At 47.0% G+C, this 22,606-nt stretch overlaps 1 protein-coding gene across 1 annotated transcript in view; it reads left to right on the top strand.

The window, feature by feature from the left end:
* Window positions 1-1,090: 1,090 nt before the first annotated feature.
* SETBP1 (SET binding protein 1) overlaps window positions 1,091-22,606 on the top strand; it is a 325,029-nt gene continuing 303,513 nt past the window's right edge. The window contains exon 1 of the mRNA XM_019531682.1: window positions 1,091-1,772. Within this exon, the coding sequence (XP_019387227.1) occupies window positions 1,281-1,772 (492 nt within the window). The 5' untranslated portion in view covers window positions 1,091-1,280. The remainder of the gene's footprint in view (window positions 1,773-22,606) is intronic.

Raw genomic sequence — 22,606 nt, 5'->3', positions numbered from 1 at the left:
TGCCCAGCTTGAGTCAACTGTTTTTTTTTTTAAAGAACAGAAGCACTTTCTAAAAACCAGGTCTTTTGAAGGTGTTTCCAGTTGGGCCTCCAAACAGGGAAGTACCTGCTGCTGCTACTACTTGTCAGAACGGTTGGCCTCAGGGTTTCCTGTAGAGCCCTTAACAGTAGGGTCTGTCCCATAGCATAGGACGGACACTAATTTCAAGTGCCCCCATCTTTGCCATTGCAGGTGAGTGTGCCCAAATCTCCAGGTGAGAGTTAGTCTGTATTTACTCAAGTGGACATTTACCTATTTATATGAAGTGGCGCTGTTCCAGCAAGATGCTTTGTGAGCCCCAGCACAGAAAAACTATTTATGCCACAACTCAGGCATTCGTCAAGGATTTGTCTGATTCAGAGGAGCCCAAATATCTTGAGTTAGGGTCCTAACCCCCCTGGACTCTTGGCTAAATTCAGGTGGGAAGGTCTTTAGAAATTTTTAAAGGGGCTCTGGTTTAATCTTAATGTGAATTGGGAAATATTTTGAGATCCAGGAAATGTTTATGGGGCAGTAATCCCTCCACCCCCACCTCCATTCTAGTCCCAATCTAAGCAACTAGATTTCATAGATTTCTAGGGTCAAAAGGGACCTTGTAGATCATCAAGTCCGACCCCCAGCTCTAGGCAGGAAAAAACACCGGGGTTAAGTAACCCCAGCCAGGTGCCAGTCTAATCTCTTCTTGAATACCTCCAAGCTAGGGGACAGCACCACCTCCCTTGGAAGCCCATTCCAGATTTCGGGAACCCTCACCATAAAGAATTTATTTCTGAAGTTGTATATAGGAAGTATATGCCTTTGTTCTCTCTCTGTGTGTTTATCCAGTTCGTCTCAAGTGCGGTGTACGTGCCGTGATCCCTTTTTGCTTCAAACACCACCTATGGTGAATGGTCCTGAGCATGGTTAACTTTTCATTTGCTTCTCTGAAGATGCTCAGGGCTTCCAGAAGGCACTTGGTACCCGCTGGAATGGGGGAAGCCCGGCACACCTCTACCTCGGCCGCTCCTCCGGTTGCCTTTTGATACACGTGTAAGTCCTGACTTCCTTCTTCTTCTTTCTTTTTTTCAACAGTTGCAGATTTGATCTCTTCTGAGCTCTTTGCAGTGTCTGGACTACTGGGCCTCTAAAAGTCTACAGACAGTTATCATTCAGTCCCTGGGATTGCCCTCCCTGCTTCTCCTCATCACCTTCCCTTCTCCCCTTTTCCCTCCTATAAAACTCCCGTGCATTGTGGGATTGCCATGGAGCCACGGGAGTCCTTAGGCAGCTCCCGGCAAAGGGGAGGCGAGGCGGATTTCTTGCCAGCTACTGTTGCCTCTGCAAAGCCTCCACCTGCTTCCAGCTGCGCGGGGGAAACCATATTGCCTGCTTCAGGCTCCGGGAAAGGGATCCCAGTGAGTGGAGAAAGGATGGAGCCAGAGGAAGAGGATGAGCTGGGTTCTGGGAGAGATGTGGATTCCACTTCCAATGCAGACAGCGAGAAATGGGTGGCCGGGGATGGCTTGGAGGAGCAGGAGTTTTCCATCAAGGAAGCAAACTTCACAGAGGGGAGTTTAAAACTGAAAATCCAGACCACCAAGAGAGCTAAGAAGCCCCCAAAGAACCTGGAGAACTATATCTGTCCACCCGAGATCAAGATCACCATCAAGCAGTCTGGGGATCAGAAACTCTCCAGAGCTGGGAAAAATAGCAAAGCGACTAAAGAGGAGGACAGAGGGCACTTCAAAAAGAAGGTAAGGGAACCTCACATGCTTGTGCAGCCATTTATTTATTTCTGCTCTTTACTAGCTGTTCACAGCTGATGAACTGAGCTGGTTCCCTACTCTCTGCATGTTTTTTAACACAAGACTGGGCTCAATGTGAAAGTGAGGTAATGTGATCAGACATCCTAAACAATGAGGAACAAATTCTGCCATGGGGGCATGCACGCAACTCCCAGCAACGATGGTGTGGACCCATGGCTGTCTTGGGAATGGGGCTGGGAGCCAGCTGCTTGCCTCGGAGGGCACAACTGGGGCCTGGCTGCTAGGAGTTTGCTTTTGCAGAAATAACGGTGACCATCTTTGTTGCCAAAAGAGGATGGGATGTGACGGGCTTTTCTATCTATGCTTTTTGTGGGTGAGAAGGGTCTGCGGGGCTGAAGACTCCCATGAAGGGGCTGTATAGTTTGCATGAGTTCATGCAGCTATGGACCAGTTGCTCTTCTAGTGACTGGGGGCAGGCTATAGAAGTAGACTGTCCCAGATTAAGAGGCATCAATTTGCAAAGTCCTCCCTGTGATTGGGAATGAGCCTTCATGTTAACCTGTACTGAAAGGGGTCAAAAGCTTACCAGACCTTCTCGGGATTTTTCTGTTTTGTATGTGATCTCAGTGAAAGATGAATAATTACATTAAACGATGTGCCCCATTTTCAACCGTGGTGCGTCTGAACACAAATGCTCAACCCTTTGGACTGTTAAGCTTTGGACTGCCTTTTAAAATACAGGTATGTGCACTGAGACCAATTGAATTCCTTCCCATATACCGGGCTAAGGGCTCCATTACTCTTGATTACAGCATTGTGCTAGCAACACTATTTTTATGGTTGAGAAAATACTTCCATTATAAGCCTCATTTTCTTCCAGGTGCTTATCATTTTCTTGAAATATCCTTTTGGGCTGAAATTTCTTCTTTAAATTGGGAAATGTGGATGCTTTCTTTTGGCTTTGCCAAATGTGCTTCAGCAGGAGAAAAGGATTAGAAGGGAAACATCTTTTCCTTTATCAGACATGTTTCAGGCAATGTGTTTGGTTTGGTTTTCAGTAACTTGTTGGGTACTCAATCCTCAGCAAACACAAGTGCTTTTCTGGGCACATTTGAAGCAATTTTGTTTGAATTTTAAGCAGCACAGGCTATCTTTGAGTCAGGGCCCTTTATTTTTGAGGTGTCTGTGCAGTACCTAGCAAATGGAGCTCTGGTTCTGATTGAGGCCTCTGTGTTCTCCTGCAATGGGAATAAATCCTCATCTTCTACACATTGGCAGTGTACAGACTTCCTGGGGTGCTCAAGTCTTGGAGCCCATTCACTGAAAGAATCACCAGTAGTCATGAAACCTGTGAGCAGGCCTGGACAGATTAGTGCCCAAAGGCACGTGCAAGGCACAGGGATAAATTTGCCACTGAATTGAGCTTCACAGATGAATTTGATCTGCAGGTTCAAAACAACCATTTCAGCCACGCTTCAGAGGGAGGTGTTGAATGTTGTATCCACAATGGTCCAGGAAGTATATAAGAGGAGAGGATTTGTTTGTGGCATCTGTTATTGGCCTAGCTGTGTAGTTGGTAGAGAAGTGAGACAAGCGTTCAGGCACAAATGGCCCTCCCTCACTGCAAACTGAAGGTGAATCTTAGGGGGTGTGAACTCGTGGAAACGAAAGCCATGGGTTTCTCTGACCCCTTGTGATTACCATATTGTGTGTTTTATTTTTAGCTCAGTGGAATGGTGCCAGGGATTTATTTGACCCAACCATACATTGTGATGTGGTTTTCCAGGTATCTGGCTATCTGTTCATTAGCTTAGAAGCTCAGGCCCAGATCATGATCCTCTTAAAAACACTGAGTAATACCCTAAAACCCAAATAATTCCACTGATTCCAGCAGAGCGACTTGCGTAAGATAATATTCAACCTAAATTGCAATCTGGCCCTCAGTAACTGCATGTCTAGAGTTATAGAAATATATGAATGACTGGTGCCTCCTGAGAGTGGGGGGGCACCATGGTGGTCAGCAGGCACCGTCTATAACTGCCGGCATTGGTGTTGGTGGCGTCGAGTGGGGACTGCCCATAGACGCCGGCGGTGGTGTTGGTGGTGGGGGCTGGCGGGTGGCAAGCGGCGACCGCCTGCAGAAGCCAATGGCAGCTTTAGCAGCAGGGGGGTGGGTGGCAAGCAATGACTGCCCACAGAAGCCAGTGGCACCACTGGTGGCGGCCAGTCTCGGGGCATGTGCCCCCCCCATCCCCTCCCTACACATCGCCTATGTAGAAGTGTATGGTTGTGGAAATGTACTGATTGGCACACACGTCCTGCCCAGTAACTTCCAGGGATGAGTCTGAGTGCACTTGGATGCCCTAGGGTGCGTGGGTTTTCATAAGACTTTAATTCCCATTCGAACATATGAGCATTGTAATGAGTTTGTTTTTATAGCCAGCCAGGAAAAGCTCTCACATAAGCAAAATACAGAGAAACTATATGCAACCCTCCCCACCCATCACTCGCAATATTAATGAAGAGATGTTAATTGCCTAGAGGGCAGGAGATACAAATCTCAGCAGCTGTAACTTGGCTACATTAAGCATTTATCACTTATATCTATATTGTGGCACTAGAGGTCTCCATCTGGGATCAGAGCCCCTTCGGGTTAGGCAGTGTGCATACACACATACACACGTGAATAAACACGCATGCACACCCCCCCGGGAAAAGACACGCAAGAGGCAGGCGGAATCGAAATAAATGGCCAAAGACAACAGGTGAATTCAGTAAACAGACGGGGAGCACAAGGTAACAATGAGATGATTATGATTAGCATAATGAGCAACGGCCACAACACACCAGCTGCCGAAGCATTGTCAAGCATCTTGTGGGCATTCGAAGGGGGACAATGAGGATTTTTACAGTCAAAGCAAGTCCCCTGACCCTAAGCAATGTGCAGTCTAAGGAGGCTTGAGCTTAGCCAGCAAGATTTCCCACAAGATTAAAGGCGGCTCATGAAAAGGGTTGCAGAATCAGGCCCTTACCTAAATAATTCAGGCGAGTTGCAACAGGAGTTGAAGACAGATACTGCAAGAGACAGGTAGGAAAAAGGCAGGACAAAGGTTCCAACTGTTAAATCATGTGGTTGCTTTCTTGGCCGAGCGGCGTGTCACGACGTCTGCACAGATATTTTTTTAAAGATACAGTTAGCATGAGGCTAGGAGAAAACTCTGCAAGTCGAAACTTGAACTGCACCGGGGCTGGGGTGGCCTAGTCCTGCTGAAGGTTTTCCCCATGTAGAAGAGCACACAGAGGTAGTTTTTGCCTTTGCTTGCAGACAATATCGTCAGCCCCATTTATGTACGAGACACAGAAACCGTGTGCTCTCTTGTTTCAACCATCCCAAGACTTGTGCGGCTTAAATGGCATTTCTCTCTTCAAAATGATATTGGTTTCCTGTCCCATTGCTTTAATAAACGTACACCCAAGAGGATTATTAAATGGGAAGAACTGCAGCAATTGGGACCGCTACACTGAGCCAGTGGGCCAAATCATCAACTGGCATGCCTCAGTTGGATTTTTGCCAGCTCAGTGCTTGGCCCAATATATTTGGATTTTTGGGGGGGGCTTTTTTTGGGAAGGAGAGCAGTAGCATTATTCCAGTTTACCACCCAAGTTATATATTCAGGGCTACATGTCGCCTTGAACTCCCACTGAGACTTACACGGGCGGAGGGCTGTTCATAACCCTTAACGCGAGCTACAGGCTCATGTATCAGCAGTAGAAATGGCTGTTTTACACCTAGAGGAGTAATGCTTGGATTTGTGTTTTCCCCCTAAGGAGGAGCTAACTCTATTAGGACTTGAAAAATCACTTAGGTTTGTTGCATAATAATTTAAGCCACATCTCCAGTAGTCCCCAGTGCTTCCAAATACCTCTTCAGTATGCTTGCAGGAGTTTCAATACACATAGCACAGAGGGCGAGTAATGAAAACATGGAAGCAATTTAAGTAACAGCATGTGGGTACACAAAGGACCGGTGATGCCAGTAATGTAAAAGGGGCTGTGAACTGGGGATAGAGTGTTTATTCAGAGGCCACTTAGGGAGGAAGAAGATATGCCTGTTCTGTAGCCTTACACTGTTCTGTTAATTAGGCAGTATAGGCGCTTGCATCATTCGTCAAAGTGTGGTGCCTGGACCACTGGGGATTCGAACGGTGGTCTGCGGAGAGCGGCGCGATCACGTGGTGCGGATGGCTTTTCTTTGATTCCAGCTGCTACATTTTATTAAAAGAAGTAAACATACGTTACTTTCCTCATGCTGCTTTTCCGCGTGAGCCACTGCAGCGATTGCCCTGGGGACGTTATGCGATCATGAATGGGAGGGGAGGCTATCTAAGGAGACAGGCTGCCTGGGCGCGGTACCCATTATGGGAGAGAAAAACAATTACAAGTTTGGGAAGCCTTGGTCTAGTGGCTTGAACTTTAGGCTCCAGTCCAGGAACTTGGGGCTTTCAGTCCAAGGTTTTGGGGTTTTATTTTTTTTACATCAAGTTTCCCCTTCTGTAAAATGAAGGGGGAGGTGAGGGCATGCTCCTTACTCATTTCACAGGGCTCCTATAGAGATGCATCTTAGCTGGGGTAGTGTTTTTGTTCAGCCGTTTGTGAACATGAACCGGTTATATACATTTCCATTAGTACTTTAACTCTCCAGTCTACTGGGGCAATAGGGGCACCAGACGTCGGTACTTGTAACCCCCAGAGATTGTTTCTGTGCAATGGAGCTCATCACACGTGCCACGACGGCAGCTGCACCACTGATGTCACAACTCCCTGATCCCACCAGCGCAGAGACTCCTGCACGTGGCGTTTGCTTTCTCACCTGCAGCCGGGCTGCAGCGGGTTGGGATTTGCCATCAGAGAGAAGACATTTATTTCCCTTCGGAAATGGGCAAACAAACTGTCAGTTTTGATGGGCACTAAAAGCATGGCACCAAATGCTGCGACGCAATCCATCAGCTTTTCCACGCCTGCTTCGCAGAGTTTAACAAGCCCCAGATGAGAAGTAGTTCTGTGTTTTTCTTCATTTGCTGCCCTCTATTTTACTATTGCTGTAAACACTTGATTTTTTTTTTTCCCCTCCCTGTGCCAAACTTTCGAGTTTCCCTCATATGCATAATTCACTGCTTCAGGGGATGTAAACTCCATTTTTTTCCCCTAATGCTTAAAAAGGGTGAATACATTTATCAGCGAGAGATAAGCAGCGGCAAATGTAACAGAAGGAAAGTTTCCTCACGTTGCTTTGTAGGAAGCCACGTTCTTGGGTTTTCTAATACACGGGCCTTGGTTTCCCCCAATCTCGGCAGGTCCGTTCTGTTCCCATGCAAGAAGCCCCTATCGAGTGTCTTTTCCCCTTGAATTTCTCTTCCTTTCACTCCCCCTCCCTCCACACAAGCACTCTCTCTCCTTGCATTTCCTCATGCTCTTGCTTTATCTTCAAGGATTCCCTCCGTCACATCCTTCTCCCTTTGGAGCCCCGCACACCTCGCGCCCATCCTCTCCTTCCCTTTTGGATCACCTCCCGCACGCTTCACTTTCCCTGCAGGTCCTCACGGGCATCTCTGTCTCCTGTCAAATCACCCCCGCACCACTCTCCTTCCCGTGCGATTTGCATACGCAATCATTAAATTGCTCACGGGGCATGTTTGTTTCTCATTGAAAAGGGCATCTCCTCTCGCCCGGTGGGATCTGAACCAGGATTTGCAGTCAGCGTAAGCACTCGGTTCTCAAGAAGGCGGGTCTGGTTCTTTTTTGAAGGTATAATTAAGTGGAGAACTTTATTTCCACCCCCTGCCCAGCTCTTTTCTTCCCCCCCCCCCTTTTTTTTTAATTTGAATTTGTTTTGGCTGGATGGTCACCTTCAGACCCCCTGCATTTGGGCAGGCTCTTTCTTTGCAGAGGAAATAATTGGAAGAGGCTGAGCGAGTTCTGCAGGACAAGGGTCCGGAGCTGAAACCAAGACTAAGGGGCTGCACATTTAGAAAGATGGCACCGCATCATTTAGGCTCAATAATTTGGCTTTCTGCTACCTTGGACCTTCATTTGTATCATGGCTGAGTGTTGTAATACTACCAAATTGTAGGAGCAGATTTTTAGTTGCCTCTGAAACAAGTGTTTGACATCGCTAAGGAAGTCAGGCACAAAGGAACCCATGGTGACCCCTCAATCTTAAAGTTCACTCTAGGCCAGGCCGGTCCCCAAAGTGAATTAAGCAGCCTTGAGACTGCTCTAAACTATGCAGGTTGCTGATAGCCCTAGGGATTATTTTGACAGTGCAGAAGTCCCACAGGATAGGGAGGGTTGTGGTGGAGACCTGCCACTTGGAACAAAGGGCAGGAAAAGGGGCCGCTTCAGTGATATTTGTAGCCACATGAGCACCTAATACAAAGGGAGTCCTGTGGCAGCTGGATAGACTGGCTTTTGGGACTTCTCTGCCCTTGCCGTTGGTACATAGGAAGAATAACAAAAATGACGTTCTCCAGGGAGAAGCAGTGGTTTTTCTATTCAGGTGGGACTGAGGAAGTCAGTTGACTTCATGGCTCATTATAATCTACATGATTTGCACTAATGTCTCTTCACTTCACGGGTGCCAACAACTTTCTCTCTTTTGCAAAGGTCTTGACGTTCCACTATGCAACTTTGCTGGGTGAGAGCCGTTCCCGGTACTATCTCTATTCTATTTTGCAGCCCAGCAAACCTTAACTCAGGTGTGGCAGTAGTGACTCAGGTGTAGAAATGACTGCTGATGAAGTATTGGAGGTGCTGTCAAGACACTCAAGAAGACTAGAATTTGCTTTATGAACCTGAGGAAGAGATGCACGTTTAACTATGATGACTACAGGACTAATGCAAACATGCTGATGGTAGTCTTATGTAGAATTTAGATTATGGTTTGTATGGGATGGTTTGCATAGTGATGACCTTGCCTCAGGTAGGGAGTTGGACTAGATGACCTCTGGAGGTCCCTTCCAGCCTAACTTCTCTATGATTCTATTATCTTTTAGCTATTTTTTTGCCTAGTTTGTGAGATTTTTTAAACTCAATAGGTAATTCAAGAAATTAGTGCGCTTTTCTATATGGTTATATTTGTTTTTGCTTTGATATTAAACTGAATCATGTAGTGCTAGGCCCCTAACATATTAAGTAAGCTTCTCATTTCTCTTTAACTGGAGAAAAATATGTGTTGTGTTTTATGTGATGATGTGCCACACCATCTGCACCCACACCTTTTCAAGCTCCTAGATCCTCCCATGCATTCTCTGTAGGGAAAATGAACCTGCCTGGCCCTGCTTCACTCCTATCCCTTTGCCAACTATAATTAAAGTAAATTAAAAGCAAGCAAGCAGTGCACTTAGGAGGGTAAGAATGAAACATAACAATGACCACTGAAATGCATTTCCTTCCCCAAGTGCTGCTGTTATGGGGAGCAGTGGTCACAGCCCGCCATGTTCGAGACATCTCCAGTGTGGGAATAAAAGGGGACTTTCTCACTTTTTATGCTCTTGTAGAATATCCATCCCTACTTGACTGCCAGGGATACCAGTGTGCTGGAAGTGCTATTTTTTTTTTTAATGCTGTCTAGTTAAAAAAATGTATGGGTAAAGGCAGAACAATGTTACAGAGAGGAAATTATGGAAGATTTGTCCCAACGCGTTCAAGCTGCTAATTGAGTATTTTGGGAGCTTCTGCCTAGCCAGAACCTGTCCACGTAGAGGGTCTTTTTCATTCCTCAGCAGCCCTTTTCCAGATGGCCACCTGTCACATTTTCATCCTTATTTAGAGTCCTGCATTTTGTTCCTTCTGGGGCAAGCCTCCTCTCTTCCAAACATGACAAAAAAACCCGCTTTTCATGCCAGTTTGTTTGTTAGATGCTGAGTCGCTTGGTCAGGAAGAGACTGGAACCAGTTAAAAGCAGCTGAGGGCAGATTGCGGAGGAAGTGTGGCCCTGCCGTGCATGGAGACCGGCGTGCTGCGGCTGACCCACCTCTTCCACTTTTCCTGCAGAACCCAGTGAAAAGAGCTTGCACAAGGAGCTTTTCAGGTCCAGTGGTGTAAAGAGTCAGCCAAGTCAGCGCATGCCGGCTGCATTTCGAAACAACTCACTTTTACATTGTCCTCCAGGTTAATGCAGGTTACTTGACATGCCCCTTTCTCCTTTGTCTCCTGAAGTTCACCTCTCTTGACACTTTCCGGCTCCCTTCAGCCCTTCACATCCTCTCTTGTACACGTGTGCACTCAGGCTCAGCGTTTCTCACCCCCTCTCCCCCCACACTTCTCCCATATACTCACCCCTACTGTCCTCTGCATGCACACTGTCACCCCTTGCTCAGCCTTTTCTCAAATCTCTCTCATTAGCACATAAATAGTACTGCACCCACAACCCTTCTCCCTTTCAGGGCACAACTCTGCCCACACAAAAGTGAAAAGTCAATAAAACTGCTTGAAACCTGGTTGTGCATGGGGCATGTGGTGCACACTAGTGTAACAGGGCTATGTAGTTGCACTACCAGTCCTAAAGAGGTGGGACCACAGCACGGTTGTGTTGAGTTTCCTCACAGGCACTCTTCACTCCAGGACTTTTTCCCTGCACCTAAGGAAAACACAGCCATAGCGAATAGCTCAAGCTCCGTAGCCATTTTTAAGGAAAGGTTAGACCTTTTCTACTTCTGAAGCTGATACAGAATAATTTCCTGAAATAATGATGACACACAAGTGACAGACTAGGTTATCAAGAAAACAAGGCCATTTGATAAGTGACCATCAAGAACCAGCCCAGGCCTGGTTTACTGTGTTTTCTGAAGGCCATTTCCCTTCCTCTCTTAGCATGACCTCTGGAATAAATTAGACCAGTCAAGTCTGACTCCTTCATCTCAATATGGGAAATGCTGTCTCTAGCTCATTATATACATTTAAATCCCAACCTGAATCCAATTAATATTAGGAGGCAAGAGTTAGTGGGAGCCTGAGAAAACCCACCTAGGAGGGAAGGAAAGTATTATTTACATAATGGTAGTGGCTAAAGGCCTGACCTGAGAGTACTGTACAAGTCTATAGTAAGGGCCAGGTCCAAAAGCCCTGACTCCTAAACTTTCATTGAAATTAAAAGGAATTTAGGTACTTGAATACCTTTTTGGCTCTGGCACATAGGCTTAGTACAGACAGTTAAAAAGCCCAAGGCTGAATCAATTCAGTCTTTGCAGGTTAGTCTAAGCTGCAAAGATTAAATTGAGAAACAACTGAGCACACATTTACCTTTGATTCAGAAAATCCAGCCACATGCCTGTGGTGGCTCAGGCCAGAAGATGGGAGGAGGGCGGGGGGTGGAGCACGGCTCTTTGGCACTTCCTCTTCCTGCTGCTCCCAAGGTCTATGGGATTTTCAGTCCAGAATTATACCAGCAGGACTCTGCAGGGTTTCTCATCACCCCTTTTTCCTGATTCCAGGTGCCTCTGGGATTTGTAGTCCACAGTTACAGCCAGCAGTAACTTTCGGGAAGTTTAGCAGGGCAGGGCAGCTCTGTACTTGGGAGACAGGGGCTTTACCTGGGGGAAGCGGGGATTTACCTGGCCCCAGACACCAGCCAGGGTTTGCTGAAGGGGGCAGACCCTGCCTCTCTCTCCCTCCCAACCCTTTTCTGCTGGAGCAGACAGACAGCACAGCCCAACCCAGGGCTGCAAAGCATGCTGGGATGCTGGGAGACATGTGATTTAACATGAACTACAAACGGGTCTGGGACAGAAGTTTCATAAACTGGTTTGACCCAAATCAGTTAAGTCTGATGCTACATTCAACCAGGTTTATCTTATACTAGTTTCAGCCATTTTGAAACTGGTTTATGTGCACTGAACTTCTGTTCTGTTACAGGTTTAAATCAGTTCGTGATCATTTTAACCAGTTTATGCATAACGTCTGCCCCTAGTCTATAGAAAATGTCCCTAGGCTAAGCTTATAACTGCAATAGAAAAAAAAAAAGAGAAGAGAAAATAGTGTTACATCCACTTCATAGATTGGAAAATGAGGTCCAGTTATCTGAGGATCACACTAAATGCCTGTGACAGATGTCCCTCAGCCAAGCACAGCTGCTTTACCACAAAGCCTTCAATCCCTGAGACTAGGGTCTCTTCCTGTTGGTTACAGCTTGGTAGGTTACAGGCTTGTGCCATAGAAAGGAGGAAAAAGATGGATACAGCAGTTTCTGCCTTTACTTCCAGCTCCTTTGCTCATCTGAGTCTCCAAGTCTGGCATTCAGAGCTTTTGGGAAGACTGTTTCACAGCCTGAATTCCATTTTTTATCTTTCTTTTTTGGTTTTGTTTCTGTGATGGCATTAAACAAAACAGAGAAAAAAGAGAGTGGCAAATAGTTCTGGGCTGAGATCTTGTCTGTTGAACACCATTCTAGGGCTGGATATTGTAAGACCCTTGAAAACAGAAGTTTCTGATGGAAACACAGACAGCACTGTCGCTGGAGCAGCATTACCAGGCATCTCTACATCAGGAGCCTCCTGCCCTTTCTGGATACAACCTTGTCTATTGTACATCTTACAGCAGATGTATACATTTTTTAAACGACATATGAATGACAGGTCCAGGTTTACTGTAGAGATCCTATTCTTTGGTGGTGGACTTAATTCCCCATGCCCTCTTCTATAATCTTTTCTTAATTTTATTTCTTTACTCATAATTATATCCTGCTTTGCCCCACTTAAAAAAAAAAAGGGTTTCCTGCTATGAAAACAACTCCACTGGGAATTACTGCCAGCCTTTTCGGAGTTCGGGGTATTGGTTCCTGGGACTGCCAGGAGCTGCTAGTGGGTCCCTTGTGAGCAATGTATCTCAGCATGCCGCAGTTGAAATTTATGGGCATTTCACCCCTGACTTCAGCACGAGGCACTTTGCACAGCTGCTCGTGCAGTGGATTTCAGGTGTGGTATTGATGCGCTGTGGAGGGAACCATTTTCCTTTCCCTTCTGGAGTGACCAGGATCCATGCTCATTGACTCCAAAAGTTATTTTTACATGGGCAGTGTAGATGAATGGCTCCCAAACTAGGGGTCATGACACCAAATACAGCAACAGTACTTATAAATGGGGTTGTGACTCCCCCCAAAATTCAACTACAGCATGTGGGTTTGAGAGCCTGGAATTGGGACTGACCATGTGAAACAAAAATTAGGAAAGGGTGGCATCAATTTTTGCTACCTATGGCATCTTGGGGCCTGATCAAGGCACCACTAAAGTGGGGAACTGTAACTGGAAGTATATAAAGTTCCCAGAAAATGGGAAAAACCTGGGTGGGGAAGTCAGCTGCTGAGACAGAGGGGTCTGGATGTGAGGGAGTGAACCACAACACATTGTGGTTAGCTCTCTGGGTTTCCCTGCAGGAGTTCAAATGCAAAAGTGTACTTGCAGCCAGCATGGACGTTTGTGATTCCTCTTGCTACAGGTCAAGAATGAGTCATGCTAAATTCACAGACAAAAGATGAAAAAGATGTTGGTCTCTCTGATCTTTCTCCTATTTCACATTATTAAAGTCCAGTCTATAACCAGGGTATACAGCAACTGCCTGTTAGTTGCACTAGGCAACACAACCCATCTTGGTCACGTGGCTTAACAACCCTTTGTGAAATCCTTGGGTCAGAGGCCACTGCACCGTGCCCATCTTTGTCACATCTCAGTGATCTGCATCCTGGCAGGGTTCCCCCCTCCTCCTTCCCTCTCTCGGTATGGAAAGAACCATCTGCTGAGTTGGCTTTCAGAAGAATTTTGAAAAATACCAAATTCCCTTTGTTCCCAAAGAAAAAAAACCCAAAGTGAAGCCAGTATTTGCAGGGGCATGAGAAGGGCCGGTATTGTGTTTCCTGCTCCCCAAGGAAAGGTTGTCCTCTTTCTTCTTTTCTCTTTGATTCGACTCCCTGTCATTCCATGAGCGAGTCAAAAGCGGCAGCTGCTGCTATCAGCTGGGAAAGGGGAGTCCCCTTGTTTAAAACCCATGTGTTAATCCTCAAGTAGAAAAAGTAGAAGTGCTTTATGCTCTCCCTCCACCCTGCTTGCATTTGTCTCTCCTGCAGCCTCACGGCCTGATGAAAGTCCTGGCCACTTTATTTTGGGAACTGTCATCTCGCTGAGCTGCAGCATTTTTCACAGCGATGAGTATCTTTTTCCAAATAATGGGTAACACTTCAAATGCATTGCGGGCCATGCAGCTTCCATCACAGATTTAAACAGAGGGAAAGGCACATAAGGGGGAAGAACTGGCAATGGGAGGAGATGCTGTGTAGCTGATGATGTGAGAATACAGGTAGCGGATGCGGCAGAGATGGGAAGCTGTCCTTCCAGATGGTGGAAGCTGCAAGGATTCAGGCTCTTGCCTTTAATGAAGGAGATTGTGTCAAGTGACAGAAAGGATCGGAGCACTTGCATAGCTGAAAGAGGTGTGATGTTGCCAGCAATGAGTTTGCAGAGGGTTTTTGAAACAAGGAGAGCAACTGGAGATGGATCCTAAAATAGAGAGAGAATGCCTGGAGTTCAGTGGGGATGGAAAGGGGCTACCCTTTGTTGATGTGAGAAGGCAGCGGCCGTATGCCAAAGCTTGAGACCAGCATGGAGGGGAAATAAAATAGCTGGTCAGAGAAAAATGAAAATTTTGGGTTTTTTTGGATGCTGAGGGGCACATAACAGCAATATTGTAGGCCAAGTTGCAGGCCAGTAGGCCCAGCTGCAGGCCAACATCATAGGCCAATAGCCCAAGTCGCAGGCCTGGGAGACACCAGAAAAAGAGGAAAGTTTGTGATCAAGAATGACACTAAGGTTATTAGCAGTGGATGCAAAGGGCATTGAGAGTTGAAAAGGGAAAGAGAAAATGGTCTTCTGTTTTAGGCTGTTCCTGCTGATTGAGAGAAGTCATCTTGCACTTTAGGTGGAAAGAGGAGTGAAATGAGGGGACGTGAGAAGATGAAACCAGAGATGTCCATTTGGGCCTGGTCACTCTCCTTTTATGCCCTCCCTTTGCAATAGTATTTCAGCATTGTTAGAAAATATCTTTTTTCCCCACGCACATCTGGGCTGGAGAAATATGTTCCTAGTTTAACAGAGGATTGAGGTGCAAACGGATTAGGTCACACAGAGTCTGTGTCAAGGCTGGGAATCAAACCCAGATCCCATGAGTCTCGGGCAAGTGCCTTAACCACAGAACAGGGCTGTCGCCTTTGCACGGCTCTGAAGATTGGGCCACGCGTGGAGAGAGTGCTGCCAACTGTCGGAGGCTAGACTGAGGGCAAGGGAAGTGAGGAGGGAAAGGGCAATGGCAGTAGGAAAGGAGGGCTCTTCACCATGCCTTCCAGGGTAGGAACAGAGTCAAGGTGGTTTAAGTGCACTGCTCGCTCCAGCCCAGCGCTAAGAAGCAGAGGGCAGAAGTAGTGACAGAGGCTGCTGGGTATTGCTTGTCACGGGGTGCTCAGTGGGGGACCTAGACAAGCGAGTCTATCTCAGATTTGGGCAGGATGCATGCGAATGGTGCATAGCCATTGGCAGGTGCTGGGTCTTCCCCAGCCTGTCCCTTGCAGGCCTTTTCCTGGCGCTGAGGTTGTCCCTAGCCTTGCAGCTCCCCATTCAGGTGTCTTACACGGGGCCACCAGCGCTCTCTGCAGAGTGCTGACCTACCGGTTGACCACGCTTCTTTCCTTTAGATTATGTCTGACCTTTGCTCCCAATTTTAGGCCTTGCAAATTAACTCCTGTGCCAGATTCCTCACAACCTCCCTCCTCCTCCTGAGAAGCAGGGTCGTTCTTCCCTCCCCACCCCTTCCCCACCATGTTCCTCTTAATAATAAAGAGCAGTAATTGCAACCCCCCCCCCCGCTTCCCATCCCCCCAACTCAATGTGTAGGCCATTTGTGTGCTGGAGGGGGATGGGCAAGATCTGCCATCACTGGAGGATGGGGAAAGAAAGTGCGGGGGGAAATCTTGTGTTTTCTCAAGTCATTTAGGCTTCAGGGTTTTCAAAGGGGTGGATAACTTTTGATAGAAAAGTTTAACAATGTACCGTGGGAGGTGGGGGACCAAACCAATTGGTTTTAGATGTGCATGCTTTGCCATAGATGGGTCCACAAGAAAGGACAGCTCACTTTTTTTGTTTATAAAATCTTTATTTGTGTTGTGTCCCTCATCTCACGCATTCACAAATCACCACTCATCGCAACACCTAGGCGCTCTGCTTAGGTTACAGAAATTTCAGTTGACTCACTCGGATCACATTTTAAATGCTGCATTTATCTCTGCAGCATCCCCGCTGTTTGTTTGGTTTTGGGTACTTTGCTGAGCTTGAACGAGATAAAACACATGAGAGTCCATTGTCTTTGGTAGCCATTCAGTTCCACTTTCTCCTTTACACATCCCCATACAATGCTTTTAGGTTTGAATTTACAGCTCTTCCTTGTTTCGTCCCCCTTTCCTTTTCTTTTCTTTTTTTTTATTGGCATGAAGAAAATTGAGAGAAAATAAATGATGAGCACTTTTCTGTTCCTTTAGCTTCGGCAAAAACGAGGCCTAAAACTACGTTTTGGGTTGAAACTCAGCTGAAAGTATTTGTTCTGCGACGGGGAGGCTTTGTTGTTTGAAACCCTTGGGCTTCTGTTGCGTGGAGGCAAAAGGAAAAAAAAATGCATATGGGATCGGAGACGGAATTTAAATTTTTTGAAAGGTGGAGAATGGTGTAACGGTGTGAAAGAATGAATTAGTTATGGCAAATCTTATTAGGGTCCATTGTAAGCAGAGAAGCGGAGACATATGGGAGCACTTGCAAAATTATTCCTTGTTTATTCAGCCTCCTAACCGAAGCAAATCTTTTTGCATACTGTCATTTATTTGGCAACTGGAGGGGTGTGGAAGGTGTGTGTGTGTGCGCGCACAGGGGAAGGGGGACACAGTATTGGTATTCCATTAAAACTGATGCTCAGTGCTTTGTTTGTCAGGTTTTGGCTGGGCTTTTTGCTTTGAAAGCCATTCAGAGAGGATTGGAGCAGATGGCAGGGAGATCCTGTTTGTGTTATTTTTGGACATTCCCATTGAAAGTCTCAGATCGTTGTCTTCCCCCCCTCTCCCCCACTCACGCATGTTTTTCTTTCTGCCTTTTCCTTTCCTCCTTTAAACCTTTTTTTTACAATGTCACCGCAAGGCAGGGCATGTTTCTGCCTAACCACGCTGTGGCCACTTTATTATCGTCTGTCTAAGCTGGGAGAAGTTTGCAAGGGGTTGAATGAATGTCCCTCCTCCAAGATGCCTGTGATGGATTATAAAAGTGACATGGGTAGAGAAGAGAGGCCATGCCGCCATGTTGGTGAACCAAGGGCTTCCCTGACATACAGGCAAATAGCAGGAATGAGGATTGAATGGTTCGTGGCTGTGTAACATGATAACTTTGTTTTTCACTGTGGGCTGTTAGCTTGAATCAGGCCCAGGCCAGGAGCAAATGAGTTACTGTTCAGTGCCCTACAGTGCCCCTCCATTCAACTTCCCATCCCCCCAACCCTCTCTCCTAATTAGGTATCCTTTTCAGTAGCGAAGCCAAGTACTTTATGGTCGTGGAGGCTGTTACTACCCCTGTTGCTCCTTGCAGTGGCCTTCCCATGTTGCCATTTAGATTAAATGGTTGAAGGGGTCATGGAGAGGGGTTGTTTCACCATCCTCTGTTCTGGGAAGAACAAGTGTTATCCTGGGGGGCTGACAAAGCACAAGCAGCGATTCAGCTTAACATAGCAGTTGTTCAAATGCATGCGGTGCGTTATATGTTGCAGTCCTCCCAAAGCATGAGTGGGATCCAATCAGTTAAAACATTGGATTAAGTTGAATAACCAGTGATGAACTAGCTTCCGAGAGGTTGGGTGATCTTGAGTAGATAAATATCCAAAAGTCAGTTCAGGTGATTCACCTGCAGCTGATTTAGATGATCCAGATCTCTTTAATCTCCTTGCTGGGCCGGAGAAGGAAGGTGCATTCTCCAGGCATTTTGTAGCACTTCCCAATATGAGTGAGGATGTCAGCCCTCTCACCCTGGCAGTGCTCTGCTCCCAGCTGGAAGCAGCAAACTCAGATGAGGCATGGACATTCAAAAAGCCAGAGGCAGAACTGATCTAAGTTATGCGGTTTTCTGCAAGGAGTATAGTTTATATTGGTAGTGACCAGGACACACATTTCCCCTTTGGTGGGGGCGGGGGGTGCAAATCTTAGACCAGGTTCTGCCATTTTTAAACCAGTCTCTGGACATGAGTACACGTGCATTGATATGCCATATGCTGTAATAGCAGGTACTAACTTAATGCACTTGAAAAGGTGCTGCTGCGCAGTAGCACTGGCACATGTTTTATATGACACTAATGTTTGGTAGACTAATCCTACTGTGTATTAGCACTACTGTCACTGCACCACACTAATGTGCAGTAGTATTAGTCTACCGAGCTTTTTGTATCTCGTGTAGATGCACCCTCTGTGTGCCGAACTTCTGTTATGGCTATCGACCAGTTCCAATCACTTATACCGGTAAAAGTATAATGCCTGAACCTGACCACCAGGGTTCAAGAGCCTAAGAAAGCCAGTGTCAACTGGATTTTTGCGCGAGTGCAACCAAAGTAAAAACTTGGCCCAAAAAAGCTCCGACATGTAAGTGAACGTTTAAGGCTCAGCTGACCTAATCCGACCCTCGAAGAAAATTCAGTTTAGGTTTGATTTGAGTAAAAGGTGATGATTCATGTTGGTTTTTACAGTGCTTGAATACCCACAACCTTGATTATTTTTTAACCAGTACACAGAGAACCCACTTCAGAAACTCTCCTTTCACTGTATGTGTAATGCAAGCTCAGAAGTTTTGTTTTTCGGTATTGCTACTGTCCTAGTTATAACGAAAGTCTGCTTAAGCTGTAATCGTGGAGGGAGGGCGGGCATGGGGGGTGTGGGTGTGTGTGGGGGGGATGATGTCACTGAAAGTGGGTTTTGCTGGGTAGAATAACTTGAGAGAAAAAAAAAAAAAACAATGCAAACCTAAACAACCTGCCTTTGTCTTGCTGTTATTTTTTGCTAGACAATTAACATCTGCTTTGCAGGATTTTGCTCTGCTGCCTTGACTTTTACGCCCGTCTTATTACAGTTTGGCACCTTGTTCTTATACCTACTGCACAGACCTTCTGCTCTCAGGCAGGAGAGAGATCTGTTTTGGTTTGGTTTTTTTCTCTTTTTTTCTTCTTTTTTTAGCACGAGGCTGCCTTATGCCGCACTCCCAGGGCTGGGTAAAGGTTTCCCTTCGAGAGATGCCAGTGTTAGAGGCTTTCCTGGTCTGGCACACTGAGGAACAAGCCAAGCAACAGTCTCAGCCCAGACAAAAGGCAATACCGACCTAGTAGTTATGTAGTTACTTAAACATGATTTCACCTAAAGAATACCCGCTCTGACTCAGCTGGGTGGGGGGAGGGGGGCTCATTTCTAATGAGCCGAGGGACAGTGCAATTAATGGCATATGAAGGACAGATAACAGGCAGCAAACTGTCTACAGCAGAGAGAAACAAAATCCTAATGCTAACAATTAAAAGGTCCACGTGACTGAAGGGTCAGCTATTGCTCATACAGCGGGAGGCTGGGTATAGCCTCTGGAGACCTGGGAGGGATGCTCTGCTGAGCTGCATTACGGGGGGAATCGAGATCTCTAGGCCATACATCTCTTCGCTCTTGAAGTTTAGCGGGAGCTTCTGAGACTGACAAACAGCGCTCTGGGCATTATTTTCATCACATGTGCTTTTGACAGCAGAATTGTTAGCTACTAATCTTGATGACATGCGAGATTGCAAGAGGGTGGCTGAGGTGGGGAGAGGGGAGGGAAAGCTCCAGAGACAATTAGGTACCTGCCTCAAGATGCTGCAGGCCATAGTGAGGGGAGCCAAGATAAAGGATGCCTTTTCTGTCTTGCTTAATGTGTTAATTTTCCTAATCATCTTTTAACGTGGAAGCAAATCCCAGTTGTCTGTTTGTGCCGCTAATTGAAATCTTGCTAGGAGCATGGTCAAAGATTTTTCTTTCCCCCCCTCTTTCTAAAGAGCGTAGTATCGAGGCTCTTCCTAAGCTGCCCCGTCCCCCACCCCCTCCCCGAGCCTGTTCTGCAGCCCGCCCTCGGTTGCGGAGATTTGAAGGTAAAGGCCGATGGATTAGTCTAGGGGAGGGTCAAAGGTTAAATGAGAGGGGTTAGAGGCATGCAAAAGGCTATGATTGAAATATTTGCTGAATGCTGACAGGCAGCAGAATAGAGGCAGACAAGTGGCAAATTCCTGTTTTCTCCTCTAATTGAGAAAATATTTTGAGTGGTATTCAGTCAGCCTACAAAATGAGTCCCTGGGAGAGTCAGCCCATCCGTACTGGGGTGGGAAAGGAGCTGAGGATGCGTGTTGGTGCACCGTTCCAGCCAAACTTGTTTCCAAAACCCCGCGTCTCGTTCTCCTTTTCTTTACACCGGCGTAAATCCTTCAGGCCTGACGCTCACACCTGGCATGCGCATTGATTCCTGTGCAGCAGGGATGTGCAAATCCTGCCGCTCTGCTGTAAATGACCGTACAAGGGAAAAGGCATCGTTGTTTTTTCCACCAAATTACTTCCAATCTACATCAGCGGGAGCAAGAACAGAATCGCTTCTGGTCCATTTGCTTTGGGCGGGGACCAAGTCTGTTCAAACCGAGGGTAAAGCACAGTTTCAGAAGACGGGTTTCCCGCACAGGCCAAGCTTCCTGGCTAAATGAATTTAGAGGCTCTTGTCTCTAAAAAAAACCACTGACTGATGGGGGGAAGGAGGTGCTGCACAGTTATGATCCAGTTGTCTGTGGCGTGCGTGCAGCGTCATAACGATGTGTAATGTGGGTGGGATCGAATGGTGTTAACCATTGAGTGGAAAATTGCCACAGCCAAGCTACATCCTATCAGGATTTGGATGCCAGGTGTACTTGGATTTGTATTTCAAAGGTGTCTTTAATACATTTCCTAGCTTGGCGTACGGGCAGCTGGAAACAAAAGATGCAGAGGATGCTCACAGCATCTTTCGTTAAGGATAGTCCATGGCAGCGCAGAATACGTTTCCTTTACCCTAGGTCCCGTTGATCTTAAATCCATCTTTTTTCCTCCCGGGAGAGAAGGGGGAGAGATTCTGTTCCTACCTCTGCCCACATAAAACCAGAGGTGACTGGATCGCAGCTGGGATCAGGATTGACCCTCCGTGGGGTTGGTCTCCGGAATAAAAGCGTCCGCGTTTGCCTGAGCGCGTGCAAGGGCACGTACGCACGTGGACACGCACGCACGCACACCGTGACAGCCGTCCTGGTCCTGCGGTGCAGCCGGCCTGTCTGTTTGCAGCAGGAACTTGAGCTGAAGCGACCGGGGGAGAAATGTTGTTTGTCGGGTGCGTCACCGAATCAGCTGCCCGGCTCCCGAGCGCAGCCTGTCCCTGGGCTGTCTCTGACGTCAGAGGTTACTATGACATTTTGGAGGAGGAAATTCCATTCAGGTTTGTGTGCATTTGCCGGATCTGACCAGACACCCATCTGCCTCCGCTACCATCCTGATATCTTCCAGGAAGAAATGACTCAAAAGCATTCATGCCGCCCCCTTCCCCTCCAACTGCTCCCCCCCCCACCCCAAACCCTCCTGCTAAAGCCGATAATGGGCTGAAAGGGTTTCAATTAAGGTAATTTCCTTCTTACTTAGAAATCTGTGGTTAGCAAAGGGGCCTAAGAGCAGAGGAGGAAAGATGTGAAAGGGACTAGCTTCCTGAGCCAACAAAGCAGCCTGAATGGAAAGAGAGAAGGCAAAGGGGTCAGCACAATTTCTATTTGCTTCTATAAGTTCATCTCATAAAAGCCCGAGTCTAGGTTATAAAACAGTGTCTCGAGTTAGGCATGAGCGCCAGTATAGGCTGCAGTCGAGGAAGGTTTTGGCAGAAGTATATCGTCGCTCTGGCCAGCAGTTACATCGCTCCGGGAACCTCAAAGGCCTTTGTGCCTTAAAGGCACCCAAGAGAAGCGCAGAAGCATTTTTTACAGTCACCAGGGGCTTCGTTAAAGCCCGAGGAGTTCATCAGCAGGTCCAGAAATTATAGTTGTTGTTAAGCAGAGAGGAAGAGAGCTGGAGTCATTTTATGGGTCTCCCTAAGGGGCAACATGATGGGATTATCAATGCGATCTGCCAGAAATCCCTTGTGCCAACGCTTGCTTTACAGTTATGGGCTCGGCAGCATTTGTGCGGTATGCTGCTGCTGGTGGTACTCGGGGACATCAGGTCATAGTCAGCCCCCCAGATTGATCCTGTTGTCGGGCAGGCAGCACGGAGAGGCTGGCTGGTGACTTGAACCTGCTGTAGTCCGGCCAGGTGAGTCGTGCCATGCTGTACTTGCCCTGCTACAGGGCACTTTTCATTTGGGCATCTCAAAGATTTTTTTTTTACAAAGGGTGTGTGTGTGTGTGTGTGTGTGTGTGTGACCAGGGGATCCAGCATAAACCCTAACTTCCAGGTGGGGGAAACTGAGGCACGGAGCGATAAAGAGCATCCCACAAGGTCATGAAGCAAGTCAGTGGCAGAGCTGTCTTTCTCAAAGTTGCACAGCTGTGCAAAACCTCCTCCTCCCCAATCCCAAGAGCTGCTTGGTTTGCCAGCATGAAAGCAAAGTGACGCTAGTTTGTCTTGTCCAGAGGCTCATCTCAGATGTGTACAACTGTCAAGCAGGAGGCTGTCTTGGGCTCTGTCTCAGCCCTGTCGG

The sequence above is a fragment of the Crocodylus porosus genome, unplaced genomic scaffold (assembly GCF_001723895.1).
Source record: "Crocodylus porosus isolate Cpor-Errol unplaced genomic scaffold, CroPor_comp1, whole genome shotgun sequence".
In the NCBI taxonomy this organism is placed as follows: Eukaryota; Metazoa; Chordata; order Crocodylia; family Crocodylidae; genus Crocodylus; species Crocodylus porosus.
Note: the sequence above shows the minus strand (reverse complement) of the source record. Positions and strands in the feature narration are given on the sequence as shown.